This window comes from Leopardus geoffroyi, chromosome A2 (genome assembly GCF_018350155.1).
Source record: "Leopardus geoffroyi isolate Oge1 chromosome A2, O.geoffroyi_Oge1_pat1.0, whole genome shotgun sequence".
NCBI classification, from domain to species: Eukaryota; Metazoa; Chordata; class Mammalia; order Carnivora; family Felidae; genus Leopardus; species Leopardus geoffroyi.
The window spans coordinates 26,772,010-26,792,896 of record NC_059331.1 but is presented as its reverse complement, the minus strand read 5'-3'; the positions used below and the strand labels follow the sequence as shown (position 1 = coordinate 26,792,896).

Sequence of the window (20,887 nt, the reverse complement as noted above, 5' to 3'; positions counted from 1 at the left end):
TCAGAATTCCTATTCTTCTTTATAAAGGACAAAAGAATCCTCAATGAATTAAACTTCAGTAGAAAGGATCTGGGAAAGATTAATGGAATAAAATTCCCTGTGGTGATCATGAAGCATAGGAATAAATGTATCTTATGCGTCTTCTACATGACTTTAAATTTCAGTACACAGCCATGTTAACTATATACCTAAACATCATTGCACACATTTAAATGTACCATTTTGCAAACTCACTATTTTCTTGCAATTATACCTGGAGTTATTTGATGGCATCACTGAAGGCGTGCATTCAAATTTGGTCATTTTTAGGTAATGATAAAAAAAATAAATACCACTTTGGCTTTAAGAACAAATAATTCTAATAAATGAATCTAATCACCAGAAGCCTGACATCAGTTTTGCAAGTTTAAACTGAAGTGAACGTTCAGTGGTTGTAAATGATTGTATATACGGAAGAAAAGTGAATAGGTAATCTAAATGGATGAGTTTATCTACACTATTGGATGGTTGCTACCATTTACTCAAATACTCACTGAGGTTGCCATTGTTAAAAAAAAAAATTGTCAATCAAAGATGAAGATATAAAAGCAAATTGGAAACTGAATTGGAAAGTAATTTTACTTTCAAATGGTTTGCAAATGTAGATGTTAAGTTTGGAATGAATGTCGTTAATGACCATAGCTGAAAGAGTTATACACCTGCTGATCACTAGAATATTATAATAAATGAGGTTGATTTTCCTGTTGACTACCCCATTTTTTCTCAACATGGTCTCATTACTTTTTCTATTACATTGCTGACCCTTAGCTATGAATGCTCACTTACAGATATAAAAATGTATTAACTCATATATGGGTTTTTAAATATATATATATCTTTAAGTGTAAGAGGAGCAATGCCAGTGTTGCTTGTCTTTTTCTGCTTTGTTAGGTCACAGGAGGTTTGAGATGGTGAAAATCAAGCCTGTATTACAACTGAAGAGCTGTTTTACAAGCAGCCTTCCTTACAGCAACTAAATTGTCCCCAAAAAAGCACATGAGCACATGAGCATAATGAAGCTTTTAAGTAGTTCACACATATGCATTTATATTCTCTCTCTCATGAATGACTAATTTTAATTTTTTTAAAGTAGCAATTCAGCTTGCTTTCAGAACCATTTAAGCTTAGCACATGATTTTGTTTTCCCTCCAAAACCAAGTATTCTTGATTATGAGATACGGAAGGTTTGCATATTTATTTTTGCAAAGACAGTAGAATAAGTTCTCATCACCATATGAGTGGCTTAGTCCTAATACCTCTGTCCTAAACTGGGCACGTGAGCATTTAGAAATTCTTCCAGAGATCAGAGCCATAATGGCTAGGTCTGATGGAGAACTATTTTGTGCAAACCAAAGACCTGACCTCTACAAGGACAAAGTTGGGCTGTGTACCCACTGTATGATTCTTAGGGAGCCTTACAGCCCAGGGGGCCTTTCTTTCTTAATAAATATTTTAGTTAGTAGAAAATGAAAGGCTAAAAATACACAGCATTCACTAAACAATCCACGACCACCCAAGTTGACAATGGTTAGTACTTAGTTAGAATTTTCTGTGTGCCAGGCACTATTCTGAGCATTTTTCTTATATTCGCTTACATATGCAGTCCTCACAACAATCTTATGAGTACTATGGTTTTCCACGTTTTATTAATAAAGAAACTGAGGTACAAAAGGTTAAGTAACATACCTAAGAAATATATGTCACACACCTAAGAAATGGTGAAGCCAGAATTTGAACACAGAAAGTATGGCTTTGAAATTAATGCTCTTAACCATTACAGCTTATTTCCACACTTGTTGATAATGAGTAGTCTAGAATAATAACAATTGATCACTAAAAAAAAAAAAAAAAAAGCAGTACTCAGAAACTACTATTAACTCAAGACAACACTGATGATGAATTGATAATGAATTGTCCTTTCCCCAAACTGCAGAAATCCCACCTCTGTTGTGTTTGTACATGTGCGTACTGGGAACTCTTACAAATCACCAAACCTTTCAGGGCAGTCAGACTTCTTTGTGGAGTTTAGAATGAGAGACTGCTTGAAACTCTAAAATGGGCTTGGGAGTACCAAATGCTAGTAACCCTTTTAAACTCAATTAGAATGTTACTAGAAGTGATAAAACTGAAATTTATGGAACTGCATGTTATTCACCCATGAAAACAAAGGAAAAGATTTGCATATTTGCATCAGATTATGGCCCATAAAATGGACTGTAGTTACTGACCTAGAACACCAAGAGGGAATGAAAGAAATTCAGTAATAGAGATTGAAAAACATGTTGTGGTGAGTCAAAAAAAAAAAAAAGATGTAATTATTTTTAATTTGGAGTCTGAGGTGTTTTCAGGGAGGAGGTAGCATTACAACCCAAACTGTGATGGATGAATATAATTTCAGCTGGCATAATCAGAGAAGGGGCTTTCAAGGGAAACGCATAAGCAAAGGCACCAAAAAACAACAGGAGGGAGAGTATGTTTAAGTAGAAAGCATGCTGGTATTGTCATTGTGGCAGCCCACTCCAGTGTTCCATGTCACGTCCTCTGGGTCCACGTCCGATATCAGCTGCAGCTGCAGGGGTGGTTTGGAGCAAGCTTGCTTGGATAGCTTCCCATATAAAGTGCCATCCAGGACTTTCTTTGATGTTGTGGGAGGCTACTACTCCACCCACAGATAGGCATAGCCTGAAAATACTAGGGAGGTTAGGCCCCCAAGGCAACCCTTAACCATTGCGGGGAGTTGGAAGGTAGAGAATATATGCTCCCACCTCCTCTCTTCAGGTGGACACTTCTGGGAGATGCTCTGTACATGTTTCCATGGTCCTGGACATCCTGGTGGGATGCAGCCCCTGTGGTCTGTAGCAGTATTGTTGACAGCGCATTCTTATCTTGGCTTTTCCTCTTTTATTGTCTTACTCTCCCTCTTCCTTCATTCCTGTTTCATGGAATCAGCTCTCCAATAAACTACTTGCACCTGTGTCCTTTCCTCAGCCTGACAGCTAATTGGAACAGTGAAGCCCAGATGTTCAAAACAGGGCAGAGTCAGTGATTCACAGGGTTCCTCACTAATAACTGAGAGGATTGTAAGTATGTGAAGCCTATGGTGGCACGGTGAAGTGACCCCCAAGAACATGAAAATTAAGAAAGTCAGATTAACCTATGAGCTTTTAATTGCAAGATAATAGTTCCTGAATCAGAGGGGTGTTGTCTTTGTTTTTGTTTTTTTACAAATTTTTAAAAGAAGAATTTGTGAATGGAATGTGTGTGCACATGCACACACATACTTACAAAGGCAAACATGGGCTCTGTCCAGCCAAACAGTCTTAGTTACCAGATGCTAAATATTTTGTTCCCAGGAGCAAAGATTCTTCTACTATGGATGTTTTTATAGGCACTGTCTGCCCAAAAGAAAATCAGCATCTTGTTAAGAATGTAGTAGGTACTAGGATCAATTAGATCTGAGTTTAAATCTGCATTCTGCTAGGTGTCTGAGAACTAAAGCTTCAGTTTCCTCATCTGTTAAGTAGAGATAATACTAATAGACATCTTGTGGGGTTATGAGAGCATTGTGAGATAATGCATCTAGAATACTTAATACAGTGTTGGCATATAGGAAATGTTCAATACATAATAGGTATTTATTTTTTAAGGTTTTTTTTTTTTTTTTTTTTTTTTTTTAGGGAAAGAGAGAACATGCACAAATAGGGCAGGGCAGACAGAGAGGGAGAGAGAGAATCCCAAGCAGCCTCTGCACTGTCAGCACAGAGCCCGATGCAGGTCTCAGTCTCAGGACCTGTGAGATCATGACCTGAGCCGAGATCGAGTTGGACACTTAACCAACTGAGCCACCCAGACACCCCTAATAGATATTTAATAATAATATCACTACCTTTTCTTTGGGGAATGCATACATCAAGAACTGAAGTCTAAGTCACTTATTCTGATTGTGTGCCAAGCACAAAGACCTTCTGAAATTTGGTAGATATTTTTTCTTTAGATGAATTACCACATTCTAGTGGATTACTACACTCATCTTTCTAGCTTTGGATCATCCTTTCAGGAGGCTTTAACTGGAGTCATAGTGTAAGACACATGTTTGTGACCTATTAGAAAATTGGATCCAGGGGCACCTGGGTGGCTCAGTCGGTTGAGCGTCCGACTTTGGCTCAGGTCGCGATCTCACTGTCAGTGTGTTCAAGCCCCGCGTCGGGTTCTGGGCTGATGGCTCAGAGCCTGGAGCCTGCTTCCATTCTGTGTCTCCCCCTCTCTCTGCCCCTCCCCTGTTCATGCTGTGTCTCTCTCTGTCTCAAAAATAAAAATAAAACGTTAAAAAAAATTAAAAAGAAAATTGGATCCAGACTGGAAGCCAGAATTGAGCAGGAAATGGTTTTAAAAGAGTGAGAAGGGGAGAAGCAAAAGGGTATGTGGTTTTTATCAGATGAACAAGTATTGTATTGAAAGTGTTTGGCTGTGGTTCTGCGAGGAGGGCACCAAGGCAGCCTTGTCACTGCTAGCACAGCATGTGGCAAATAGTGGCCACTGAGCATGAATGAATGAAAGAGCTTCAGGCTATTATGGTAGTGACCATACAGTCATATCACAGAAATCGTGGTGGATTTTAAAGAGGCGATTTTAACATTCTGCTACTTACCTGGCTGTATTTCCATACACTAGTAGCTTCCTTAGTTTATGGAGTCTAATTTCCCTATCTACAAAATGGAGAATGAATATACTGCCTTTAGTGAAGGATTTTTGTGAGACCTAATAAGATAACGTCTATGAAATGTGCTAAAACAGCTACTGAGAATGTTTATTTTTCCTTCCACACTGGAGAATGATTTCTGCAACTTAGCTACTTCCATATCTCTGGTGCCTTGTGTTGTGCTGTTAAGGCATTGACTGAATGCTAGTTGAATGAATTAATGAAATCAGGAAGAAAATTTGAAATGGAGACCTTGAAGTTGAACAATTCCTAGTGATGATGGGCTACAAAGTAGGGCTATCTGTATAAGGTGCTAAAATGGAATAGATGTGTTGATTGTCATGGTGGAAAAGGTTTAAGTTTAAATTAAATTTTGCTCTCTTGTGTAGATAAAGTTACCCAGAATGGTGGCAGAAGAAAATTGTGATCTAGGTGCCAGACTTGCCCAGAAATATGAAAGAATGGCCTATAGATAAATGGATCAGTACTGAGTAAACTTGGGAAAAGTAGTTTTTAATGTTTTGAAGTTTTAAAATAAAAAAAATAAGAAATGCAAGTGCATGTAGACCATCCATCAGTCATATTCTGAATCAAACAATGTCTTATTACATTTTTTTAAAAAGGAAACTTAACAAAGTATGTTTTCTGACCACAATGGAATTAAATTAAAAATCAATAGCAATGCAATATATAGGAAAGACTGTACTTTTTGGAAATTAAATAGCACACATCTGAGTAACCCAAGATTCAAAGAAGAAATCATTTGGGAAATTAGAAAATATTTCAAACTGAATGAAAATTACAGTACAACATATCAGAATTTGTGGGAGACAGCTAACATAATGCTTAGAGGAAAGCTTTATAAGTTTTAAACGTTTGTATGAGAAAAGAGAGAGGTTTAAAATTAATTATCTAACTTTCCACCCTAAGAAGTGAAGGGGGAAAAACAACAAATTAAACCTAAAATAAGTAGAAGGAAAGAAATAAACATAGAACCAAGAATCAATAAAATTGAAAACAAAGAATAGAGAAATTCTACAAAGCCAAGAGTTGTTTCTTTAAAAAGTTAAACTTAATAAACCATAGAGGGATTGAATAATAAAAAGAGAGAAGTCACAAATTACCAATGTCAAGAATGAGAGACAGGATACCACTACAGATCCTACTAATGTTAAGTGATAATAAAGGGAATAATATGAACAACTTTAAGGCAATAAAATCACAATGTATTAAAACTGAAACAACAAAAATTAGCAATCTGAATAGCCTCATATCTGTTAAATTGAATATATAACCAAAATCTTCCCACAAAGAAAGCTTTAGACTTACATTAATTCTATTAACATTTAAACTAGCACCATTTTAGGGCACCTGGGTGGCTCATTTGATTAAGCATCCGACTCCTGATTTCAGCTCAGGTCATGATCTCACAGTTGGTGAGATCGAGCCCTGCATCTGGCTCTGCACTGACAGCATGAAACCTGCTTGGGATTCTCTCTCTTCCTCTCTCTGTGCCCCTATCCTCCTCAAAATAGATAAATAAACATTTAAAAATAAAAGTAAATAAACTAGCACCATTTTAAATAAATTTTCAGACAATAGAAGAGGAGGAAACTCTTCCCAAATCACTTTATGGGATTAGCTTAACTCTGTTATCAAAACCTGATATAAATATCATGAGAAAATACAAACCAATGTACCTCATGAAAACAGGTGTAAAATTCTTCAACAAAATACTAGCATAATTGAAATTTATACCAAGAATACAAGGTTGGTTTCACATTTGAAAGTCAATCAGTATAATTCAAAATATGGACAGAATAAAGGAGAAACACAACAGGACTATCTCAATGCAGAAAAAGCATTGGACAGAATTCCATACCCTTTCATGAATTAAAAAAAAAAAAAAAGCCTTTAAAAAAACTAGAAATAGAAAAGACAAGATCCTCAATATGTTAAAGGGAACTTACATCTAACATGATATGTAATAGAACCATAGTGAACATTTTTCCCTTATGATTAGGAACAAGGCAAGGTTTTCTGCTCTCATCATTTCAATTTAGTATATGCTGGAGGTGTTAACCACTGCAGTAATGCAAGAAAAAAATAAAAAATAAAAATGTTGAAAAAAACAGAAATAAAGTCTTTATTCACTGAAGACATGATTGTTTATGTATAAAATCCTCAGGAATCTACAAAACAACTACTAAAAGTAATGTATGAATTAAGCAAGTTCACAGAAATAATTATATACAAAAATCGATGAAATTTTTATGTACTAGTAGCAATTATCTTCAATCACATCAAAAAACAAAATACTTAGGAATAAATTTAACAAAAGCTGCACAAGACTTCTAAAATTAAAGCTGTAAAATATTGTGAAAGAAATTAAACAAGGCCTAAACAAATACATAATAAATACCATGTGAGTGGATTGGGTAACTCAATATTGTTCTCCCCAAATTGATCTTATAGATTCAACACAATCCAAAACTCTTAACAACTTTTTTTTATAGAAAATGATAAATGGATCCTAAAATCTATCTGGAAAAGCAAGGGCCTAATGAACCTCAAAAAACAAAAAAACAAAAAACAAACAAAAAGTTGAAGAGTTTCTTCATCTACTTTCAAGACTTACTACAAATCCAGAGTGATCTAGACAGTGTGACATTGGCGGAAGAATGGATAAATGAAACAAATGGATCCATAGAAAGCCCAGAAATAGATCCACACTCACACATATACAATTGATTTTCAGCAAAGTACCATGGCATTTCAATTTGGAAAAGGAGAATCTTTAACAAATAGTGCTGGGACAACTTGATAAACATACAGAAAGAACCACACCCACTACCTCAAATAATATACTGAAATTAATATTGGATGGATCATAGAATGAAAAACTAAAACTATAAAGATCTAGAAGAAAACGTAGAAAAGTATCTTCTTTGCAACTTTGGGCTAGGCAGGGATTTTTTAGGAAATAGAAAGTGTGACTGTAAATAATGATAAGCTGGACTTCATGAAATTAAAAACTTCTGCTAATCAAAAGGTATCATTAAGCAATAAGCTAATATAGATAATGTGTATATGAGTTTCTGTGTACTATTGATACTTTTGTGTGAGAAATTATTTCCAAATAAAATGTTAACAAAAGATACCATTATGATAACAGGCAAGAAAGTATTCACAATGCATATATATGACAAAGGACAAATATCCAAAATATATAAAGAATTCTCAGAATTATAAGAAAACAACCCAATAAAGTTGAGCAAATGACTTAACAGACATTACACAAGACATACCAGTAAACACATGTAAAAGTGGTCAAGGTGAGAGTACCTGGCTGGCTTGGTCATTGAAGTGAGCGACTCTTGATCTCAGGGTTGTGAGTTTGAGTCCCATGTTGGGCGTAAAGCTTATTAAAAAAAAAAAAAAAAATTGTCAGTGTCATTATTCATAAGACAAATGCAAATAAAATCGCAATGATATTTGTTCATACCAACCAGAATTGGCTAACATTAAAGTCTGCTGGTACCAAAAGTTGTTGAGAGTATGGAACCACTGCAACCACTTTGGAGAATTATTTCTATAAAATTGTACATACTTATTCCCCAACTACCCAGTAATCCCATTCCTAGTTATCAAGAGAATAAAAATACTTGTTCACAAAAAGACTCTACAGGCATATTCAGACAGGTCTTATTTATGAGAAACCTATAAAATATCTATAGAATCTATAAAATTATACATATTTATTCCCCAACTACCCAGTAATCCCATTCCTAGTTATCAAGAGAATGAAAATACTTGTTCTCAAAAAAACTCACAGGCATATTCAGACAGGTCTTATTTATGAGAAACCCATACCGGAAATAAGTATCCATCAACAAGAGAATGGATAGATAAATTGCATAGCCATACAAGCCTCAGCAATTAAAGAAAGGAACCATTGGTGCATGTTACAACATGGATAAATCTCAAAAATGTCATGTTAAGTGAAAGAAGCCAGTCACAGAAGAGTATATGCTACACCATTTCATTTATAAGAATTTTGAGAACAGACAAAACTTAGACATGATGTTAGAAATCAGGAGTGATGATTGATGAGAGGGGGCCAAGAGAGAACTTTCTAAGGTGATGGAAATGTTCTATATTTTGTTTGGAGTGGTGATTACATCAGTGTATACATTTATCAAAGCACATGAGATTGTACTCTAAAATCCTCATTTCAGTTATACATATAAAATAAAGAAATCAAAGAGACTAATTATTTGTTTTTATGATATCCATTCATCATGCAAGGTGGAATGTTGACTCTCCCAGTGTGAACAGTAAGTTTATAAAACCCTTTACCTTGGCTAAAGACCCTGCATGATTCGGCTCTAGACTACCCTTTCTACTTTATGCCCTCTTTTTACCTCCTAGGTCCTACCTAACCCTGCTGGCTTTATTATAAAGTAGATCATTTCTTGATGTTTTCTAATTCCGTCTCTTCTTTGTTTTCTTCATTGCATTTAGGAGAACTGGCATTTATTTTTTCTCTTTCTCCTTTTTTACCTTGCTTTTGTCACCATCATATTCCCCAGTGTACTCCCAGGATACTGTCTGGTTCAGTGAGCTTTTTCTTAAATATGTGAATGAATGAATGTTCCTGTAGTTCTATATGTTGATAAAATGGTAGTCTGCTCAAACATTCTTCTGGAGTTTGATCCTTACCAATTCAAATAAAAATGACATAGTCTTTTCTCTATAAGCAAAGCAGAGCTTTAATAAGATTGTGCTCAACTGAGTTTTGGTTGGTGCAACCAAACTTTTTGTATGATGTGAGGGAACTTTTTCTTCCCTCTCCTTTTCCAGAATCCCAATATAGTTTTCCTTCTATTTTTCTAATCAGAGCTTCTTACACAAGAGACCTAATAACATGACAATGCTTTCCAAACATATTTGATCCTGTGCCCTATTGGTAAAATGTTTGAGCACACTAACCACATAGGTACATTTATTTATTTAAAAAACACATTTATTTGGAAATGTGCACAAAAATAACATTTGTAAAGGATGGGATGAAAGATAGCTCTAACCACCCCACCTCCCCGTGTGCTCATCCCACTTTGAAGACACTGCCTTGGGGCAAATATTATACTATATTTACTTATACATCTAAATATAAAACTGCACTAAGCTTAACACTTTTGCATTTTAACCTTACCTCTGACTATGGATTGAAAGGCTTTATTGCTTTTTAAATAAATTTATAGTATTGTTTAGTGCAGGTAGGGTATAATTTTTAGGTGGGGCATACTCTGAATTCATCTCATCTAATTTTTACTGTATTTATTCTTAACATTGTTCACTGATAGTTTTTCTACAGAAGAATATGTATTTTAGAGGGAAGAAATAATGAGATTAGAAAAGTAGGAAGGGAGATAAGGAAAAGCTATAGAAAAGGCCATGTTGGAGCACCTGAGTGGCTCAGTTGGGTAAGCATCTGACTCTTGATTTTGGCTCTCAGGTCATGATCTCACAATTTGTAAGATCAAGCCCTGTATTGCACAGAGCCTGCTTGGGATTCTCTCTCTCTCTCTCTCTCTCTCTCTCTCTCTCTCTCTCTTTCTCTCTCTCTCTACCCCCCCCCCCCCACTTGCATGCACACTGTCTCTCTCTTTCCAAATAAATAAATAAACATCTTATCGCTTCTCGGCCTTTTGGCTAAGATCAAGTGAAATAAATAAACATCTTTTAAAAAAGAAAAGGCTATGTTGACTTAAAATATTTAATTACACTGTAAATATTAATAGTAGTTCATTTGAATGAAATGTTGTCAGCTTGGGGGATTACTAATTGTAGAAAATTAGCAGTTTGTACATGTAGATAAAGTTGCTAAAAATGGTAGAAACATCACTATTCTCCGGTAAAAAGACAGTCTTTAATAAGCATCAACTCTACCATATAGCAGCCTGAGACAGGTTTGGAGATTTTAAGCCTCCTGTTGCCTCTGAGACCTAAAGGAAGCAGAACATAAAAATGAGCCTCTATCAATTTGAAGCAAACCTAATCTTTGTGATCATGGCTGTGGTCTAAATCTATTAAAGATGTTCAAATTCAGTGTCCTTGGTATCGCTGCGGCTTGACCTGAATAGTGAGCAATAAACTTGCGTATTATAATTCTGGTTTGAAGATATGTGCTTAGGAAGTGAAACCGACAGTCAGTGTTTTGTGTCTGTGTCTAAGCAGACTAAGAGCCTATATAAAATGACAGGTGCATTTCTAGGGAAAGAAACCCATAATGTTTTCCTATTTAGTAGGTGACAGTATGTCCCAAGATAACACAAGCTTAAGGGGCTGGAACAAGCATGGTTATTAAAAGCTAGAAGTTTCTCAGTTCATACAAATTGAATTTTTTCATAGGCTAGAAGACTGTGGAAATCTAGTGTAGAGTACTGAAATAAATTAGCATATTAAGTGAATTTATACATTCAGGCTTGTGAGCACTTTGAATTTAAGGAAGAAACTTTATTACTCCTTGAAAGAAAAAAAAAGGCAGTTCTTAAATTCTGTGTTTGATCTCCCTATTGGAAAGGGCCTATATGATAAACTATATCATTTTGATGATTATCCAGAGCAGTGGTTATTATATTGATGAAAATCTTTCTCTCTTCTTTCTTTTTTCAGAATTACTGATTTAGGGAACATTAAAAGAAGATTGTATTTATCAACGGTCCATAAGGAACTGTCCTCAACTCCTCTCCATGCAAAAATCCCACTTTTCATGATCAAGCGCAAAATTGTAAGTGTCACATGAATGTTGCTTAAAATATTAAATTTAAATTCAGCAAATACTAATTATGGGCCTACTCTGTGTATAAGGTACTTTGTTAAGTATATAAAAATGAATAAAATGCATACTCTTCCTTTCCCTCCCATGAAAGAGCTTAAAATCCACTAGGTGGGAGAATATAATTATTTGAGCATCTGGAATATTACCAAAACTGATAGAAAGCTCAGTGAAGAGAGAAGTTCTACTGGTACCATGAAAGGGAAAGAAGCCCATCTGACTGCAGGATGAGGAAAGGCTGCATGAAGAAGATTACAGTTAGTTGGGCCTTTGAAGGACTGTAAGAATTCAACAGATAGAGAAGGGAAGTGAGCATTCCAAGCAGAAGGAACAGCATGAACAGAAGCTTGAAGGCTGGAAATTGGTACACATTTGGAGAACAAAGAATGATTAATCATTGTGGCCAGATTTTCAAAAAATAGCCTTAAGGAAACAGCAGTCCTGTAATACAACAGTCGGATATAGGTTGGGAGATTTTATGCCTATTGTGTAACCTCTAAGACCTAAAGCAGCAATAATGTATGGAGATGTAAACTGTAGGTTACAGGCCAAGAAATTTGAGCCTGATATGACTTGACTAGTCTTTCTCAAACTTCAGTTATTTTAGTACTACTCTCATGACTTTACCATGTTTGTGTACAACCTGTGATTAATACTTTCCTTTAAATAACTCACCTTTGGGGATCTTAAATGCATGTATTTTAGAAGAAGCCTTTTACCACTTACTCAAATGTATGGACACCAGTATAAGGAAGGATCATGAAAAGTCAAGTGAATATGACACCTGGAAACTAATAAAGCTCTAATAACTGATTCTAAACAAATGGAGATCTGTGATGTGTCAGACAAAGAATTCAGAATAATCTTCTTTTTTTTTAATGTTTATTTATTCTTGAGACAGAGACAGAGTGTGAACAGGGGTGGGGCAGAGAGAGAGGGAGACACAGAATCCGAAACAGGCTCCAGGCTCTGCACTGTCAGCACAGAGCCCGACGCAGTGCTCGAACCCACAAACCGTGAGATCATGACCTGAGCTGAAGTCGGACACCCAACCGACTGAGCCACCCAGGCGCCCCCAGAATAATCTTCTTAAAGAAGTTTGGTGACCTACAAGAGCATACAGACAGACAACTCAATGAACTTAGGAAAACAAACTACACACAGCACAGGATTTTTGACAAAGGAATAGAAAACATCAAAAATAAACTAATAGAAATGCTAGAGCTGAAAAATATAGGAAGTTGAACTGAAGAATTCAATAGAGAGCTTCAAAAGCGATTCAACCATGCAGAAAAAAGAATGACTGACCTGGAGGACAAGGCAATTGAAATTATCCAGTCAGGGGAGTAAAAAGTGAAATGAAATGACAAAGAGTGAAAAAACCCTATGAGAATTATGAGACACAAGGAAAATTTACATTATGGGAATATTCCCAATATTCACATTATGGGAATTCTAGAAGAAGAAGAGAAAGAGAAAAGGATAGAAAGTGTATTTAAATCAGTAATGGCTCAAAACTTCCCAAACCTGGGGAGAGAAATAGATATCCAGATCCAAAAGGCCCAAAGGACCTCAAATAAGACTACACAGACATATTATAGACATATTACAATTACATGTTGAGTCAAAGAAAGAATTTTAAAAGCAATAAGAGAAAAGAGAGAAGTTACATAGAAAGGAATTCCCATAAAACTATGGGGAGATTTTTCAACAGAAGCCTTTCAGGCCAGAAGAGAATATGATAAATATAAAAGAGATATTGATAAATATTAAAAAAAAAAAACTTAAAATCAACCAAGAATACGATACCTAGCAAAGCTGTCTTTCAGAAACAATGGAGGGATAAAGCCTTTCCAGACAAACAAAAGCTGATGGAATTCATTACCACTAAACCTGTCTTAACAATAAATGCTAAAGGGAGTTCTTTGAGTAGAAATAAAAGTCCTCTAACAACATGCAAATGTAAGAAGGCAATGTAAAACTCACTGTATATGTAATAGAGTTGGAGTCTGTAACAGGGCAATTAGTGGTGCATAATTCATTTATAATAATATAAAATTGCATTCACCCTTCTATGTTTAAGTATGATTTCCTTATTCATCTAAGATTTTTTAGAGTTCAATATTAGGTGGTTTCCAAGAGTTAAATTGTATGTGAGACCAATACACTTTTCTGTGTGCGGTTAAATGAATCAAATCTGTCGTTACCTTGCTTTTGTGGGTTCAGTCCCCTTTGTCAGTTAATTAACTGAAGTTCTAGATATTTTCTTAAATTTTAACTGATCATTCTGTACATGGCTATAATACACACACACACACACACACACACACACACACACACACACACACAGTGTTATTTGTAGGAATACAGTATTTGAAAATCAAATACTATCTTTCTTTACAAGTGAACCTTGATAACATCGCAAGTGAACTTGATTGATCAATATTTCTTATTTAACAAATAAGTCACATGAATTTGTGCTAGCAGCACCAGGTATCTAACGATATAAGAAGTGTACTGCCGAAACTAAAAAATAAATAGTAATATGTGTAATAGGTCCTGTGGGGCAGTGTTCTTTGATTCATCTACCTCATCTTCCCACTCTCCAGTTAGATGACTCAGTGGAGAATAGTTACATGTAGTTTTTAAAAAATCCTGGTGTGAAGAAAGCAAATTGGTGGCTATTTTAGGTAAGTTTAAGCTCATGCTAAATTTTAAAAGGCAAAGCAGTCATAATATTTGTAACATATCTAGAACTTTTTCCTCAATGTGGTTGAATCTAGAAAGAATTGTTCACTTATATTTGAGATAGTTCTAAGCAATAAGCAAAGATAAAGTATTTTTTCTATAGTGTTCTGGCTGAATCTGGAAAGAATTGTTCACTTATATTTGAGATAGTCCTAAGCAATAAGCAAAGATAAGACATTTTTTTCTATAGCATTCCCCATCCCAGTGAAATCACCAAGTCATAACTGCTTGTAATGTATTCTAATTATTTTATATTTTGTTAAATACAAACCCATAAGTAATATATAGAAGTTAAGAGCATGGTATCTGAATTCTGACAGTTACTAGTTATGTGACCCTGTGCAAGTTTCTGTTCATTTTCCTCATCTATAAAATGCAGATAATATGAGATATACATCCTATTAAGATTGTTGTGGAGATTTACACAAGTATATAAACATGAGGCTTTTAGAACAGTGCCTGGCACAGTCTTAAGTCATAGATAAGGATTATAGCTTCAGTTTGGTCTTTAGTTGCTATATCTTCCAGAAAGCCCTCCATGATATCCCCTCTGTGGTTTAGATATTTGGGGTATAGTTCACCGTTGCCATTCACAAATTCATGATCTTCATAACCCTTCTTCAGTCTGCACCTAAATCATATTTGCTTATGTATCTCCCCGCCTTTAGACTATAAGCTTGTCTTAATTGACTTTTATCCCTAGTCCCTATAAGTACATGGCATGTAGTAAGTGCTCCATAAATATTTGTTCAACCAAATTGGCAAATCTTACTGTGTCTCCTGACATGGGAGAGAAAATAAATGAGTTTGTCATGTACCTTTCTAAATGTGCTTGATAATCCGAGAAGTATTCTGTACTATTCAAACAGATATTTAAAAATTCAGTTCTAAAACTTATACTCGTTTCCCCTCAATCCAAGAGATGCTACAGCAGCAGAGTGTCTTTCATTTCCACTGTTAATGCAGTCTATTCCCATTGGGCCCTTATCAAATTAAAGCTGAACCGTGTTTTAGGGGAAACTTCTATAGCAAGAAGTAAGATGAGAGAGAGCACCACCCATTCAGAATGCCATTGCTAGGATCCTCCTTGGTGTTGGTGTGGTGTTGCTCTAGTTCTCTGCTTTTTGCCAAAACTTTCTTCACATCTACTTTCTTAGGAACTGTAGATACTTTGGTGGTAAACTTTGAAGCGCAATATTTTTAAAGCTCTTTAGCTAACATTTATAAATCAGAAATTGTCAATAATGTCTGTTGTGCAGTGAGCAGTCAGCTGAAGCCGAGTGGCAACTGCACACTTTTAACAGAGCTTTGAGCTCTGTGTGAAGTTTAGTCCTCTCCACTCATAAAGAATGCAGGTGCACTCAGACCCTTCCTGCTTCATACATTTGGGTTATCTGCATAGGCCCTCTGAGCATACAGTTTGCAACCTCAATTTAGAGGATAATTGCTAAATAGTCCACTTTGCTTGGTTCTTTAGCTAAAACCTTTACATAGCCAAAGGCAGCAAATAAATATTCTTATAGCCACACCAATATGAATATTTATGTATAGGCCACTTACTATTCCAGTTACCATTAATGTTCAACCTTTCAAATAAAAAATTTTATTTTTCATGTTATTCTTAATTATGAGTGATTCACTTTAACATTTAAATTACAACAATTTCTTCTTTTAACTTAGGTTTTCAATGGTAAGAGCAATTTGAAAAATTAATAACCATCAGATTAAACAATGGAGATAGCCACTTAGTCAAGACTCATTGAAATCAATCTTCTCTTTCAGTATAATTTTAGTTAGTTGGTAATGGTATCAGATGAACATCAATGTCTTGCCACCAAAGTATATATTAATGTATAGTATATCTAATTGTATCTGAATAGGAAGTTCAGGTATGAAATATCATTGAGCATGAATCATTCATTGGAGCTATAAGGAAGTGGTATGATAAATTATAATGCCAAAATCTTTTAGTAACCTTTACCACTCAAATACCCAGTGTTTGTCATTTAAATGACAACTCTTTAGAAGTTGTACTTTCTTTTAACCACAACTCTGTTGGATTATGTTATGGCTTTTATTACAAACTGAAAATGTGGTATAATGTTTTTAAAACTTCCCTTCAAAGATCATTTTTCCCATATAGAAGTTTTTGGTTTTTAACAGTATTTAATTTCTTGAGTGTCACTGAATGAGAAGGAAATAGAGGAAGCAGGTTTATTTAGACACAAGATCATTTAGATTTACATTTAAGATACTAGAGAATGTTTATAACCTTCTGGTGCTTATTTGAAGGTTTGTAAATGTTTTCATTTCCTTTTTGAGAATATCATTTAAAAATACCTGTTTTTCTCACTCTACTCACCTGTCAGTTTAATATGGATGTTGAAGAAATTTGGGGAAAGAGCAGTCCCATGCCTTCTTTTGCTGGCCCTGAATGGTTATGTGAAGCAGGAACAACTACATAAAAAATGTTTGTTCTGGAAAACAGATGATTGCCTCATAAATTACATGAATAGGCACAATATTGTTAGAGTTGAAGTGTGGTCTCTACAGCTAGTTTGTAGGGACTCAAATTCTGGTTGTCATTTCTGTCTGTAAGCCCTTGACCAAGTCAGTTAATCTCTCTGTGTTTCATTTTCTCATCAGTTACGTGGTGACATAAGAGAACCTGCTTCCTAGAGGAGTTGTTAGGATCAAAACAATTATTACCTAGAATAGTGCTAAGCCCATAGTAAGCACTCAGTTAATGTTGGTTGATATAGTTATTATTCTATTTTCTCTTGACATAAATCCATGTTTATCGACTTATGAATATAGTGTTATAATAAACTTCTGAATTTATAGTTCATTTCAGTTGGCAAATATTTATTGAGTCCTTGCTCAGGTCTAGGTCTGTGCCAAATGTTAGGAATCCAAAGGTAAATGACACAGAGTCTTTCTCATCAAGAGATTATACTATGGCAGAGGAGGCAATGTAACACATGAACAATGAATGATAATGAGCTCTGGTGAACACCAACCTAATCTTAGGAACCAAATGCTATTAAAGGAAAATATCAGATATATGTAGCCAAGTTGGGGGATGTTATAGTGTGTGACAAATTGTGAATACACAAAAACAAAAATAATGAAAGTTTATGTCACATTTGATCCATTAACTGATTCAAATGTACATAATTACAGTGCTAGAAAGGAAAGCTAGATGAAACCATAAAGGGGATTGAAAGCCATGTTGAGAAGTTTGAATTTTAGCCCATTAGAAATTTAAAAAGTATTTAACATGGAAGAGTTTTGTAGTATGATCTGTATTCTAGAAAATAACTATGATATCAGAATGGGAAAAGCTAGAGGCTGAGTGACCAGTTAAGAGGCAATGCAGAAGTGTAGGTGAGATGTATAAGCCTGAATTAGAGTAGTAGCAAAGAAGTAGATGAGGAGGACAGATAAGAAAGAGACTTAAGAAGTAAAATCAGTGAAAAAATGGAGAAAATGGCACTGACACTCACTGGACTTAACACCAAGTTAAACACTGTGGAATATCAATAAAATTGAAGTCAGAAATATAGAAACTATTCAAACAAAAGCACAGGGAGGAGGAAAAAAGCCCAAAAAGAGATGAGTACTGTCCAAATGGTTTGTGAAACAGTATCAGCCAGTCTAATATGTGTATAGTCATAGTAGTAGAAGGAAAGCAAGGAGATTGAGCACAAGAAAATTTATAGACATGATGGTTAAAATTTTTCAAAATTTGAAAAATATACCCACAGATCCAGTAAGCTCAACAAACCGAGTTGAAGATCACTCAAAAACCACACCACAGCACACCATGGTGTATCATAACTTAAAAAACAAACAAGAAAGAAACAACCCTAAAACCATTCCCTTGGTATATCATAAATTGCTAAAGATCAATGATAAAGAGAAAATCTTAAAAAACATCCAGAGGAAAAAATACATTATACACCAGAGAACAATGATAAAATATATCACAGCTTCCCATCTGAAGCAATGAGAATAAGAAGATAATGGAATGATGCTGGGGAAAAAAATTTTTAAACCTGTCAACCTAGAATTCTTTATTTGGTGAAACTATCCTTCAAAAGTTGGAGCAAAATAAAAACATTTTCAGACTGAAAAGGTGAATTTATTGCCAGCAAACTTGCTCTACAAAAGTATTAAAGGAAGTTCTTCAGTCTGAAAAAAATACATACCAGGTAGAAATGTGGGTGTAAATGAGAGAAGAGTGCCAGTAATGTTAAATATGTAGATGAATCTAAAAGATTCTTTATTCATATCATAATTTCTTTAAAAGTATTTGTTGAAAGCAAAAATAATAATGGTATAGAAGAAAAATATATGAAATATATGACATTAACAAAAAGAATGGTAGAGATATTAGTACACGTTTTTTTAGGCTCTTAAGCATGAGATATTTTATTATTACCCAAAGTTAGAGTGTGATAAGTTAAAGATTCATATTGTAAATTGTAGTGCAATCATTAAAAAAAAGGAGGGGAGTATAACTAATCAGCCAATTGATTAGATTAATGGGACACTAAAAATGTATTCAATCCTAAAGAATATAGGAAAGAACTAAACAAAGAACAGATGGGACAGATTGAAAACAAATAGCAAGATGGTAGTCCTAAACTCAAAAACATCGGAATAATTACATTAAATGGAAATGGACTAAACTCTCTGACTAAAAGACAGAGATTGTAGATTAATTAAAAAGCAAGATACCATAGTATAATGTTTATAAGAAAGGTATATTAAATCTAAAGACACAGGTGAAAAATTTAAAAAGAAAAAGGTTATACCATGCAAGCACTAACTCTAAAAAAGCTAGAGTGACTATGTTAATATCAGATAAAGTAGACTGCAGGAAAATGAATATTATTTAAAGAAGCATATTTGATAATGATGAGGGAGTCATCTCATGTAGAAGATATAGCAAGCCTAAAAGTAACAGATCCAAAGAGAGAAACATAAATACACAATTTTAGATGAAGATTTCAACATTCCTCTCTCAGATTTCCCTGCATCTGAAGCATCTAAAATATGCAGAATTAAATAATCAAGAGAATATATCAATGACATAAAAAAAAATGGACAGTGGAGAAAATAAAACCAAAAGTTTGTTCTTTGAAAAGATATAATAAGTGATAAGCTGTTAGCTATATTAATCAAGAAAAAAAGTACACACATTACCAATATCAAGAATGAAAGGGAAAAGGGAAAATAAAGGAATATTATGAACAATATTTTGCCATTAAATTTGACAATTTAGATGAAGTGGGAAATTTCTGTCAAAGACAAATTACTAAAACTGATACTAAAGGAAATTAAAATTTAAAATAGCCATATATTTATTTATAGGAATTGAATTTGTAATTAACATTCCTGCAAAGAAAATACAGGTCCAGAAATCGACATCCAGGCTTTACGTATAATTCTACCAAACATTTAAGAAAAAAATAATACCAATTTTAAACACTCTTTCAGATAATAAAGGAGAATGAACATTTCCCAAATCATTGAATAAAATGAGGTCAGCATAATTCTGATACCAAAACCAGCAAAGACATTAAAATCCCCAAAAGAGAACTATAAATCAGTATCACTCATGAACATAAATATATGAATCCTTAACATCAAGTATTCAAGGTTGGTCTTATATTTGAAAATCAGTGTAAGTGATCACATTAACAGAATAATGGAGAAAAAAATCATAAGATCATCTCAATAAATGTAGAAAAATCTTTTAACAAAAATTCATTAGCCATTTATGATTAAAACTTACATCAAACTAGGAATAGAAGGAAGCTTTTTCAACCTGACAAAGGGTTCCCATTTAAAAAAATCTACAACTAAATGATAGTGGTGAAAAAGTGACTGTTTATCCCCTAAGACAGGGAACAAAGCAAGGTTATCTACTCTGCTTCTATTCAGCATTGTATTGGAGGTCCCAGCAAGTGCAGTAAGATAATAAAGAGAAATAAAACACATACAGATCATAAAAAAAGAAGTAAAACTTTCTCTCTTTGCAGACAATATAATCATCTAAGTAGACAGTTCTAAGCAATCTACAAAAACTAAACAAAACCCACTAGATTAAGTGAGTTTTATAGGGTCACAGAACATAGCATAGATATAACCAAAGTCAATTGTATTTCTATATATTTCTATATAAGTTGTTTATAGCAGTAAACAATTGAAATTAAAAATTTTTTTAATTTAAATATGTTTATTAAGTTTTTAATTTTAATTCCAGTATACTTCACATAAACAGTTATATTCATTTTAGGTGTACAATATGGTTATTCAACAATTCTATTTTTAATTTTTAATTTTGAAAATATTTACAATAGCATCAAAAATACATAATATTCAGGAATACATTTAATAAAATATATGCTAGACCTCTACACTGAAAAGTATAAAACGTTGCTGACAGAAACTGAAGAAGACCTAAATAAGTGGAGACATGTTGTTTATGGATCCAAAGAATGTATATCCAATCTAATCCCCATCAGAATCCAGCAGGCTTCTTTTTTTTT

At 34.2% G+C, this 20,887-nt stretch overlaps 1 protein-coding gene across 15 annotated transcripts in view; it reads left to right on the top strand.

Moving 5' to 3' along the window:
• The window catches only part of CFAP20DC (CFAP20 domain containing), a 230,554-nt gene that overhangs the window by 70,479 nt on the left and 139,188 nt on the right, over positions 1-20,887 (top strand). For all 15 annotated transcript variants that reach the window (XM_045493411.1, XM_045493403.1, XM_045493402.1 and 12 more), the window contains one exon: positions 11,417-11,531. In XM_045493411.1, coding sequence (XP_045349367.1) covers positions 11,417-11,531 — 115 coding nt within the window. The remainder of the gene's footprint in view (positions 1-11,416; positions 11,532-20,887) is intronic.